Source organism: Camelus bactrianus, chromosome 10 (assembly GCF_048773025.1).
Source record: "Camelus bactrianus isolate YW-2024 breed Bactrian camel chromosome 10, ASM4877302v1, whole genome shotgun sequence".
In the NCBI taxonomy this organism is placed as follows: domain Eukaryota; kingdom Metazoa; phylum Chordata; class Mammalia; order Artiodactyla; family Camelidae; genus Camelus; species Camelus bactrianus.
Genome location: NC_133548.1, coordinates 6327615 through 6338596, shown reverse-complemented (window position 1 = coordinate 6338596; position 10982 = coordinate 6327615). Strand labels below are relative to the sequence as shown.

Genomic DNA, 10982 nt, shown 5'->3' with positions numbered 1-10982 from the left:
AAAAGCAAAAAGACAGACAATAACAAGTGTTGACGAGGTTGTGGAGAAACTGAAACCCTCATACACTGTGGGTGGGAATGTCAGATGGGGCAGCCGCTGTGGAAAAGTCGAGCAGGTCCTCAAAATGCTACCACATGACCCAGCGATTTCACTCCTAGGTATATACCTGGGGAACTGAACATATGTCCACACAAAAAAATCTGTACACAATGTTCATAGCATTGAACCAAATTATAGAACCAACCCAATGTCCATCAATTGATGAATGGATTTTTTAAAAGTGTTCATACCATAGAATATTATTCAGCCATTAAAAAGGAATGAAGAACTGACGTGCTATAACGTGGATGAATCTTGAAAATATTACACTAGATGAAAGAAGCCAGACACAAAAGTCCGCATATTCCATTTACGTAATACATCCAGAACAGGCAAATCTGAAAGACAAAAAAAAAAAGTTTTAAAAAATTTAAAAACTAAAGAAGAAAAGAAAAATTGAAAAAAATGTTTAAAAGAAAAAAATTGATATAAATCTGAGAGAAATAGATCAGTGTTTGCCAGGGGAAGGGGCACAGGGGAGTGACTTCTAATGGGTATGTGTTTCTTTTGGAGTGATGAAAATGCTCTGAAACTAGATAGTGGTGATAGTTGCACAATTAAGTAAATATATGAAAAACCACTGAATTGTACATTTTAAATGGTGAATTTTATGGTATGTGAATTATGCCTCAATAAACCTGTTATTTAAAAATATAATAAAAATATAGTTCTTTATTATCAAGATCTAACCATCCCAGGCACCAATGTGTACCTCATGTAATTCTCCTGCCAAGCCAGGGAAGGGGTGTCATTATTACCCTATTTCACAGGTGAGAGAGGCGAGATTTGTCCAGGCACAGCCAGAGTGGTAAGGACAGGATTTGAACTCAAGTCCTTCTGACTCCAAGACTCTTTGCCCCACAGTAGAGCATGAAGGATCCACCATTTGAACACCTACTCTGTGCCACTCATGGTGGTCAGTGTTCCACAAAGTGTCATTCCAGTTAAAGGAATCATTGCTGTCATTTGGCGATGAGGATCTGAGGCCCAGCTGGGAATGACTGGGTACCCAATTTGGCAATTCAAACTTAGACATGAACCTCCATCTTTGCACCATTAGGCCTGGGTGCACCTGCTGCTTGGAGTTGCCTCTGGGACCCTAATGACTTTCCCTGCCCTCATCTGTTCTGCACTGTAGCACAAGGCCTTATTTTGGTTAGTAGCACTCTCCTACCGAGTCGTGGGCTGCAGGATGAGCGGGTCAAGAGCCAATGAGTAAGAGTTCATTCATTCATTCATTTAGCAAATGTTATAGAGTGGCCACCATTAACCAGGCTTTGTGCTAGGCACCAGGGACACAGCACTGATCAAAAAAGACCAAAATCTCCTGGCATCCTGGAACTCACATTCAAGGGAGGGAAGGAGGGAATCAAAGAGGAAGGCCACCCAGCTCAACATCCCTAGACCCTCCTCCCCTCACTCTCCCAAATTTCCACAATCCCCACCACCAGAGACTCATTTTATGACATCCCCTTTGGTGCCCATACTGGGACCTCCAGCTCTGAGAGCTGACATGGGGCCTTAGTCATAGGTCACATGCAGCCAAAAGCAGCTCAGCTTGGGACACATGACCGGGATCTAGACCCATACAGCCAGGTACGCCTCTGTGGATGGCCTGTCTAATGCATTTTAATAAGGAAGCATCGCTCTTTTTTCCAAATAGAGGAGTCCCTTGACTTAATATCCGGTGTGTGTGTAGGGGAAGCTTAGGTGCAGCAAAATGGGGATTCACAGTTTTGGGAAGATTCCTAATGAATGAAGGAATGAGGTAGTGAACACATGAGTGAATGAATCCCAAATCAGAACCCCCTTCTCTTCCCCCCACTCCCATCCCCATGGAACCCAAAGAAAGACAGTTTTTCCCTCACCCATCTCTGGTCTTGGATGCTGGTCCCTAGCCTGAGGCCCATGTGGGAGCTTCCCAACCCAAGGATCCACTTAAAACCAAGGCAGAAGTAACAGGTGTTAACACCCCTGCCTAGCCCTTAGCCTCTGGTCTTGCTCTGTCTAGGATGCTGACCCTGTTATTCTTCTGCCCCCTCATCCACATCCCCAGACTGTGACAGGAATGAGGAACAGGAGGTAAATAGTTGCCACTTGCTGTCCCTCAAACCCTGCACTTTCCTGTGTGAAACCCACAATGACCAACCACTCAGTCAACAAACTCCCACTGAGCCAGCTCTGTGCCGGGCCCCTTTCTGGTTGCTGAGGATGCACGTGCAGCACTCTGGTATGGTTGGGACACAGATGCCAAGTAGACACAGGCACCTCAGGACTTGAAGGGCTGCTGGTTACATCACAGGCTGGGGGAGCGGGAAGGCTTCTTGCAGGTGACCCTTGAGCTGACCGAGCTTTGTGGAAGGATAGTGAGAGTGCTTCCTGGAGGGGCACTGACCACCCTCCATCTTCGTCAGTCTTCAGGGGCCTGTGGCTCCCTGCTCCATAGACCCCTGGCTTCCCCTGAAGGCACTGATGGCCCTATATTGTCACTGCTCATGTAGGATCTGTCTCCTCCTGTCTCATTAAGGGTAGACCCCTCTCAGTACCCGTGGAATTGCCCAGAACGAAGTGGGGAGAGCCTCTGTTTTGTTTTGTTTTTAATTTTTTTAATTCTTTAACTTTTTTTTTTTTAAATGGAGGTATTGGGGATTAAACCAGGACCTCGTGCATGCTAAGCATGCACTCTACCACTGAGCTATACCTTCTACCACTTTTTTTCTTAAAAAATTTTTTTTTCAATTCAAAGAGCCTCTGTTGAATACAGGCGTGGTGTGGAGAGCAGGCAGGCAGGGGGGCTGTGTAGGGACAAAAGCCTGAGGGCCTCTTGTGCTCCTTGTGCTGGGGAACCTCCCCAGCCTCGTTTCCCCCTCGTGGCTTTTCCAGCCCCGCCCTCTCAGCCCCTATAGCTTGGTCTGCACAGCTTCCTGCCCCATACACTAGTCTGCGGCATCATGGCACTAACTGTCCACCTCTCCTGCCTCCTAGCGCTGTTGGTGGCAGGCCTGGCCCAAGGCATCAAGGGCTCCCTCAGGGGCCAGGTAAGTACCTTCATCCCCCTCCCCATACCCTCCCCATGCCTGGGGGTCACCCCTTTGGGAAAAATGCCTTGTTCCTATTTAGAGGGAGCAACTGAGGCTGGAGAGGTGACTGGCGTGCCCAGGCTCACACAGAGAGAAAAGCAGGCTCACCAGCTGCCCCCCAACGCAGTCCTTGAATGGCTGGGTGCTAAGGTGTAGTCCCAGCCATGACTCCTCCCCTCCTCCCCACCCCCACCCACTGCCCTTGGTTTTTCCCCAGGACCCAGGTCCCCAGCCTCTGGAGCTGAAAGAGGTCTTCATGTTGTTCCAGATCCAATACAATCGGACTTATTCGAACCCAGCAGGTATCACAGGGCACGTATGTCTCCAGTTCAAACCCCCTTCTCTCATTTAATAGTCATCTATTAATCAAAGCTCAGGATGGGGAATGTGCTTGGCCAAAGCCACTCAGCAGGACAGTGACAGGGCTGGGGTTTCCCCAATGCACAAGTGGGGACAGGATCATTCTTGGCTATTAACCTGGAGGGAGGTGGCAGTTATGGGGGGTCTGACTGGTCTGAGAACACTTTACTTCCACAGCCACTTTCCTGTGACTCCAGGAGGCAGGCAGGAGACCACCAGCTAGTCACGAGTTCACTCAGCAAACACCTGAGGATACTCATTTTGTCCCCAAGCTGGGGATTCCATCTCTAGCCCCAGGAGTTGCCGGCCATGCTCCTGCAGGGCTGGATCTCATCTCCCGCCAGGGGTGGTCTGTGGGCACTTTTCAGCCCAGGCCATGGACCTGTACCCCACCCTCCCCCACCATGTTCCAGCCACAGACTTGTGGTCGGAGGTGTGAAGTAGAGATAGAGGAGATAACCTGACAGGAAGCTGGTCTCTGACCACCCACCTTTCCCCTGAGTTACTATGCCTCTCAACCCTTTACCTGGCTTCCTCCTCTGGTGGGCAGACACCCCTTCCTGCCTTCTGGGAAAACATCCCAAGTGGTCTGGGGAGCCACTTTCTTAGCCCAGGTGTCTGTAGTGGGGTCTGCAAAGGCCTCAGGAAGGGAGCCAGTGCTCACCTGGGCAAGTGTGGCTATTTCCTGCCCCGGGAGCTTGGGAGCCAGACTAGAACAACCTCCTTTTGGTCCAGAGTACGCTCGCCGCATGGACATCTTTGCCCAAAACCTGGCCAAGGCTCAGCGGCTGCAGGAGGAGGACTTGGGCACAGCTGAGTTTGGGGTGACTCCATTCAGTGACCTCACAGGTACTGGGACCCCCTCCCAGCCCCTAGCTGGTAGGTGGGGAAGCAGAACCTTCTTCAGAGATACTGTCAGATGGACAGGGCAACCTTGTGGCTTTCATTTCTCAGAGGCGCCCGGCAGACCAGAGGCCTGGGTGCTTGTCCTGAATCATAGAGATCAGGGGCAGGAACGCTGCAGGCCTGTGTCCCAGACCAGCTCAGGGGGAGGCAGCAGGTGAAGGGGCGTGCACCACAGCAAGGATCTCAGCCTCTCTCTAGGCCTCAGTATCCTTGCCTTTCTGTCTCCCAGGGTATTACGGGGACACAAACAGCTGGGGATGTGGCAAGCTGGAGTGGGAGGCAGAATGTGGGTGAGGGGGTAAAAACTGTGAACTTAGTGGCCCCATCTGTCCCCCAGAGGAGGAGTTCGGCCAGCTCTATGGGAATCGGAGGGTGCCTGGAGAGGACCCCAGTGTGGGCAGAAAGGTAGGGTCTGAGGAGTTGGGGTGGTCAGTGCCCCAGACCTGTGACTGGCGGAAGGCGGCTGGCATCATCTCACCCATCAGGAACCAGGTATCTGCCCCGACCCAGCCTGGCCCAATCTAACCCTGGCGGTGGGAGGGGGAGGAGAGGGCAAGGCCTGGTCACCTTACCCTGCCCCCATCCTCTCACCACTAGAAAACCTGCAAATGTTGCTGGGCCATGGCGGCAGCTGGCAACATCGAGGCCCTGTGGGCCATCAAAAACCACAAGTCTGTAGAAGTCTCTGTACAGGGTATGGCTGGGGGAGGGGACCTGTGTGACTAGGGCAGTGGGGGTGGTGCCTGAGGCCTGGGCACTCACAATGTCCCTTTCTGCACCAGAGCTGCTGGACTGTGGCCGCTGTGGGAATGGCTGTGAGGGCGGCTTCGTCTGGGAAGCGTTCATAACTGTCCTCAACAACAGTGAGTGCCTGCCGCTGTGGGCAGCGGTGCAGTGGGAGGTGTTCAGGGGCTGAGCTGAGTCTCCTTCCTGGCCTTGCTTATCTCCAGGCGGCCTGGCCGATGAAAAGGACTACCCATTCGAGGGTAAGGTCAAAACCCACAGGTGCCTGGCCAAGAGGCACAAGAAGGTGGCCTGGATCCAGGACTTCATCATGCTGCAGAACTGCGAGCAGAGTGCGGGCAGGGTGGACACTCGGGGAGAGGGGAGAGTGACAGGGACAGGCAGACCAGGACTGACGGGGCTACAGACACAGTGTAGGGGTCTGGGATGGGGCAAGGGGGTGGGAAAGAGAAAGAGAGACACCTATGAGCCAAGAGTAGAGGGCACAGGGCAGGCAGGGCCTGATAGCCCCTTCCATCCCTAGGCATTGCCAGGTACTTGGCCATCCACGGCCCCATCACCGTGACCATCAACATGGAGCTACTGAAGGTGGGGCAGGGTAGAGAATGGGGCAGGGGGAGGGGCACATGGGGGAGGTGGCCCCAGACTCCACCTCTCTGCCCCTGCAGCAATACCAGAAGGGTGTGATCAAAGCCACACCTGCCACCTGTGACCCCCGGCTTGTGGATCATTCTGTCCTGCTGGTGGGTTTTGGTAAAACCAAGTCGGCAGAGGGCAGACGGGCAGAGGCGGTCTCATCCCAGTCTCGTCCTCGTCCTCGCCACTCTATCCCATACTGGATCCTGAAGAACTCCTGGGGGGCCAACTGGGGTGAGGAGGTGAGTGTGGACTGTTGGGGCGGCAGGGCAGGACAGGCCTCTCCCCATTGTCTGGCCCTGATGTCCCCTAACTTCCTAGGGCTATTTCCGGCTGTACCGAGGGAATAATACCTGCGGCATCACCAAGTACCCATTCACTGCCCGAGTAGACCTACCTGCAAAGAAGCAGAAAGTCTCCTGCCCTCCCTGAGCCCGCCTGGCTGCCCCTCAGCTCCCTCCTGCTATGCCAATTACCCCATTGCCCACCCCACCTCTAGGAGTTTGGCTTATTCTCCCAGTGTTCTTGCTACAGATTGAATAAACCAAGACAAGACCCCCGTCTTTGGAGTAGACTCAGCTTGGGTGGGGAAGAGGATGGGAAGTGCATAGATACCATTCTCTGACACGTCCTAGTCCCTGCAGGGCCAACGTATACACACATTCTTACACACTGCGACACTTAAGAGACACACACATGCACACCTGCACACATTCCCACACATGGACCCATATGTGCACCCACTCACAACCTCCTCCAAAGTCATGGCAACTTTATTGTCAGTGTGGGCAGGGGGGTGGGAGGGGGCCTCAGTCATGATAGAGACGCAAGAGGCAGCCACGGAGGGTGCCCATGTAGCGGTCCCAGAGGGCCTGGTGCCTGCAATGATAACAATAACAGTAGTGGCTGTTTCCTGCCTCCTCACCATCTCATGACACTGTCTAAGTGCTCTACACAACTTCACTCGTTTATTCCTCACAATATTCTTATGATCTCTGTCATTATTACTCCCAGCTTATGTATGAGGAAACTGAGGCACAGACAGGTTAAGGAACCTGTCCAAGGTCAGGTCCCAGCTTCTAAGAGGTGGAGCTGAACCCTGGTCAACAGAGACTTCCACCCCCAGGGTGACAGAACAGGCATCTGAGTCTGTAAGAGGGCTAGGCCCTGGCATGAGGCTGGCTGGGGTGAGGTCAAGCTGGACAGGAGGCCTGGGGTCTCTCACCGGAAGCCATCCAGGGAGTGGACCGACGCTGAATACTGATTCAGGAAGAGCCGTACATCATTCAACGGCCAGTGGTCCGAGCGGCAGGGTTCTATGAACTGTGGATCAAAGGTAACATCTAGCACTGGTACAGCCCAGGGACAGGCCAGGAAGGGGATCAGAGGGCAGTGGGCAGGACAGCTCACCTTCTCCACGAGGTCCACAAACAGGTCTCTGACATCCTTAGTGTGGGTCAGCTTGGCGGCCACATTCACCAGCCCCCGGGACAGGTTCTGTGGGGCAGGGAGCCTGGGAGTTCTGCCTTCTGCCCCAGGGGCTGGGGGCTGAGCCCATATCTATCCACCTCCCTCAATCAAATAACTCCCCAAAGTTTAAGAGGTGGCTCCCCCCTCACAGACAGGCAGAGGGAGCAGCAGCACCACCTGCCGGTCAGTCTCAGGCATGAGCAGACTTGCCCGGGTGGACAGTGCTCTGGAGGCTGAAAATGCCCAAGGGACAGAGAGGCTGGCTTGGGCCACAGACCTTGAAGTTGGCTTCCATCTCAGAGAAGACACCAAGTTTTCCCCGGAGGGCAGTGCACACCAGGCTGTAGGGAGACAGAGTCAAGCCCAGAGCCTCCTGGGCCCCCACTTCAGGCCCTGCCCCATGGACCTCTAGAGTCACCTCTTATGCAGGTCCAGAAGGTCCTTGTCAGCCACAAGCACCTTAAGCTCCTTCAAGTCCTGGAGAAACTCCTTGTCTAAGTCCATGTCCATGTCGTCTACCTGAGAGTCTAAGTGAGGCCCACAAAGGGAGTTGGGGCAGGAGATAAAAACCCCTCCTGTGACATCCTAAGCCTTCCTCACCCACCATCTCATTGCACCCCATGAGGCAAAAAAGGAAGTGAAGTGGTAGAGGGGCGGAGTGACTGGCCCCAAGCCATAGAGAAGCCGTGGGCCCTTGGTCTGCACACAAGGTATGTGTGGGAACACTGGACTGTGAGCAGAAGCGGCTGGGGAGGGCCCCTGAAGAAGAAAGGATGCTGGGAACTGAGGCCTGCAGGAGAAACTGCTGGTGGGGAACCAGGACCTGAGAAGGTGAGGGGGTGTCCAGGCACCTGGGTCAGTGGGGGCCTCACCCACGGCTCCGAGAGTCCAGTTCTGGATCATGAGCTCAGCACAGAAGGCAAAGTCACCAAAGCTCAGATACTGCAGTTTTTTCTTCCCTGTCTCAAAGCGATTGTTGGCAAAGAAGACGATAGCTGCATAGTCCCTACAGGGAGAGGAGAGTGGGTCCATCAGGGCTTGAAATTCCTTCTTAGCAAGCAGCTCCCACCTGCAACACTGGCTGGGCATCCAGGTTCTGGCCTCTCTCTACCCTAACTCACTGTGTGATGTGTTTCAGGTCCCTTCTCTCTAGGCCTCCTCCTCAGTGCAGAGAAGGTTTCAGCCCAGGTCTCCTAAAGGACACAACAGGAGACTGCCAGGGTAATGGCTACCATTTACTGAGTCCTTACTAAGCAGGGTAGTGCCATCATGGCCTTTACATTGACACCTCACAACAGCCCAGGTGGTGAACGGCCAGGCTGCGATCTGAACCCAGGCCAGTCTGGTCCAAAGTACAGACCAGGAGTGGGATAACCATCCCTGCAGCGCGGCCAGGAGGTTAAGTGGGTTGTGGGGAATGTGGACCAACCTCAGGAGCAAGGAAGGAGTGTTCAGGAGGGGGAGACAGCTGGCTCCCCGCCTGGCCCCTCACCTGGCTAGCCGGTCAGACAGGAGGAAGTGTTGCTGGATGTTATCGACCAGGGAGCCCCGCATTTCCTCCACCACCTTGAAGACTCGCTTAAAGTTGTCAAACTGCAGGGCAGTTAGGGGAGGAGGGAGGACTGGTCAGAGGTTGCTCACCCAGCGAACTGTTTATTGAACATCAGTTTATCACCTATCCAGGCAACATACACTGACTTAACATTTGTTGTTCCTTCAACAAACTATTACTTAACACTTGTTATCAACTCAACAAGCATTTACTAGCTTCTATCATTTTGCCTCAGATAAATGTTTACATACTCTTATCTCTAAATTCACCCCTATTTTAGCAACATGCCCTCTGGTTCTTCACTAGTTCGTCCTGGAAATGACTCTCCTGGCTAAGCCCCAGGAACTCAAAAAGAAAGCCAGGGGCTGGGGAAATGTAAGCCTAGAAAGGTTGGCAGGGGCAGGATGACAGGAGAGCCTGAAGGTCAAGGCCAAGGAGCGTGGCTGCTATCCAGGAGAGAGTAGGAGCCAATGAAAGTTTATGAGCAGAGGAAAGCTACGGTCAGATCTGGGCTTCTGAAAGTTCACTCTGACTGAAAAGTAGGGGATGGCTTGGAAGGGGCAAAAAAGAGAAGGAAGGAGAGCGGATATGAAGGAGGAGGCTGGAGCTGGGGCAGTGACCAAAGGGATAGTGTGAAGGGGCAGACTGCAGATGGATGCCGTGTCCACCTGTCTCCGGCAGCTCTTGAGGGTGATGCCTGTTTTGGTGCTGATGTCATCCAGATCCTTCTTGGTGCCCTTGGACAGCTTCTTGCCTAGGACCTCCCGCACAAAGGCCTCGTCAAAGGCATAGTACCTGTGAGGAGTCAGAGAACACTGCTGATTTTCCATAAAGGAGGAGAAAGGAGGACGGGCAGGACCTGGATTTGGTTCCTTCCGGCCTGGGTAAGTCCGGTCCCTCCCTGGGTCTCATTTTCAGTCTGCAAAATGGGTATATGGCCAGACTGGTTGGCGTCCCGACCATCCCACCAAGTGAGCACCTTTCGATAAGCAGTGCCTGTCGAGAGGGCGGGATCTGGAAGATGAGCTGGTGCAGCAGCTTGGGCGGTGCGTGTAGCAGGCGCTCAAGCATGTGGAAAGTACGGTAGTGGTCCATGGTGTCGCTCTGCAGCACCGCTGCTGTGGCGCCGGTCTGCTCCAGGATTCCCGAGCGCACCCTCAGGGCCACCGCGTCGCTCACTGGGGAGTGAGCGCCAGCATCAGGCCCTGCCCCGCTGACCCCAGAGGCTCTCCAAGGATTCAGCCCCGACCCTAGGTAGCCTGTACTCCCAGGCCTCTGCCCACTGCCGTCTAGGATGTCTAGTCCTGGCTCTGCCCACCACTACCATCCAAAACAACGCTCTGCCCGACTGTCTCCCCCAGATGGCACCCCACAGACCCGAGTAACCGTCCAGCCAGAGGCGATACACGTCCTCGTCGATGAGGGTCGTGTTCCCCACGAAGATGTCCAGCTCGCTGGTCATAGCGACGCCCGAACCCGGGCGCTGCCGCAGCGCCCCAACAGGAGCGAGCAGTGCCCGGGCCGGGCGCGCCGCCGCCGGGCCACTTCCGGGAGCGTAGACATTCGGCTCCGGGCACCCGGAGCCAGAGAAGGACCACTTCCGGGACAGAAAGCGTTGGGGTAGGAGGGGCGAGGAAACAGGCAGAGGCGGAGGCGCTAGAATAGCCCCTCCTCCCAGCGGAGGGGGACTCAACAGGCTTCTCTGTCTCCACCCCACCCCACCCGAACCCGGGCTGGGTTTGCTGGAGGGCGTCCAGAGTCCAGGCCTCCGGCGGGTACCCCCTGCCCTAGCAGCCTCCACCTTCAGATCCTCCTGGTTTTTCTCTGCCCTTTTGGGGACCTCCTTACTTTGACCTGTATCCTAAATTTAGGGGCTTCACAAGGCTCTATCCTAAATCTTTTCTCAGCAAAAAAGGTGTCTCACTCGTCTTCAAGGTCCCTCGCTGGGAGGCCCTCAGTCCATTCTGTGGATGAGCCGCTCTCCTGAGCATGGGGCAACTGCTCTCATAGTTTTAACACTTCCTCCCCCAAACTAACAAATGACCTCTCTAATTCTGCAGCTTAGACCTCTGCCTGGAAGTCCTCATTCAGAGGACTATCAGTCTGTGACTCTCTCCACCCGTCCCCCACAGGCT

At 54.2% G+C, this 10982-nt stretch overlaps 2 protein-coding genes across 4 annotated transcripts; one reads left to right on the top strand and one right to left on the bottom strand.

Moving 5' to 3' along the window:
* Nucleotides 1-248: 248 nt before the first annotated feature.
* Nucleotides 249-10419, bottom strand: FIBP (FGF1 intracellular binding protein). 3 transcript variants are annotated; one of them, XM_010957160.3, is made up of 10 exons: nt 10225-10419; nt 9827-10025; nt 9516-9642; nt 8788-8888; nt 8147-8301; nt 7714-7822; nt 7573-7636; nt 7236-7322; nt 7051-7148; nt 249-437 (listed from the first exon to the last, which is right to left on the bottom strand). In XM_010957160.3, the coding sequence occupies exons 1-10, from the start codon at nt 10307-10309 to the stop codon at nt 410-412; spliced, it is 1053 nt and encodes a 350-aa protein (XP_010955462.1). In that variant the 5' UTR covers nt 10310-10419; the 3' UTR covers nt 249-409. The 3 variants fall into 3 exon arrangements, with proteins under 3 accessions (XP_010955462.1, XP_010955460.1, XP_010955461.1); XM_010957158.3 differs by lacking the exon at nt 249-437 and adding an exon at nt 6581-6704 and having other exon boundaries at nt 10225-10418; XM_010957159.3 differs by lacking the exon at nt 249-437 and adding an exon at nt 6581-6704 and having other exon boundaries at nt 8168-8301; nt 10225-10415.
* On the top strand, nt 2909-6385 carry CTSW (cathepsin W). The gene is made up of 10 exons (XM_010957161.3): nt 2909-3137; nt 3397-3481; nt 4275-4388; nt 4783-4937; nt 5043-5139; nt 5228-5308; nt 5396-5521; nt 5713-5777; nt 5858-6067; nt 6147-6385. Exons 1-10 carry the CDS (start codon nt 3051-3053, stop codon nt 6255-6257), a joined length of 1131 nt encoding a protein of 376 aa, XP_010955463.1. The 5' UTR covers nt 2909-3050; the 3' UTR covers nt 6258-6385.
* Nucleotides 10420-10982: the final 563 nt, after the last annotated feature.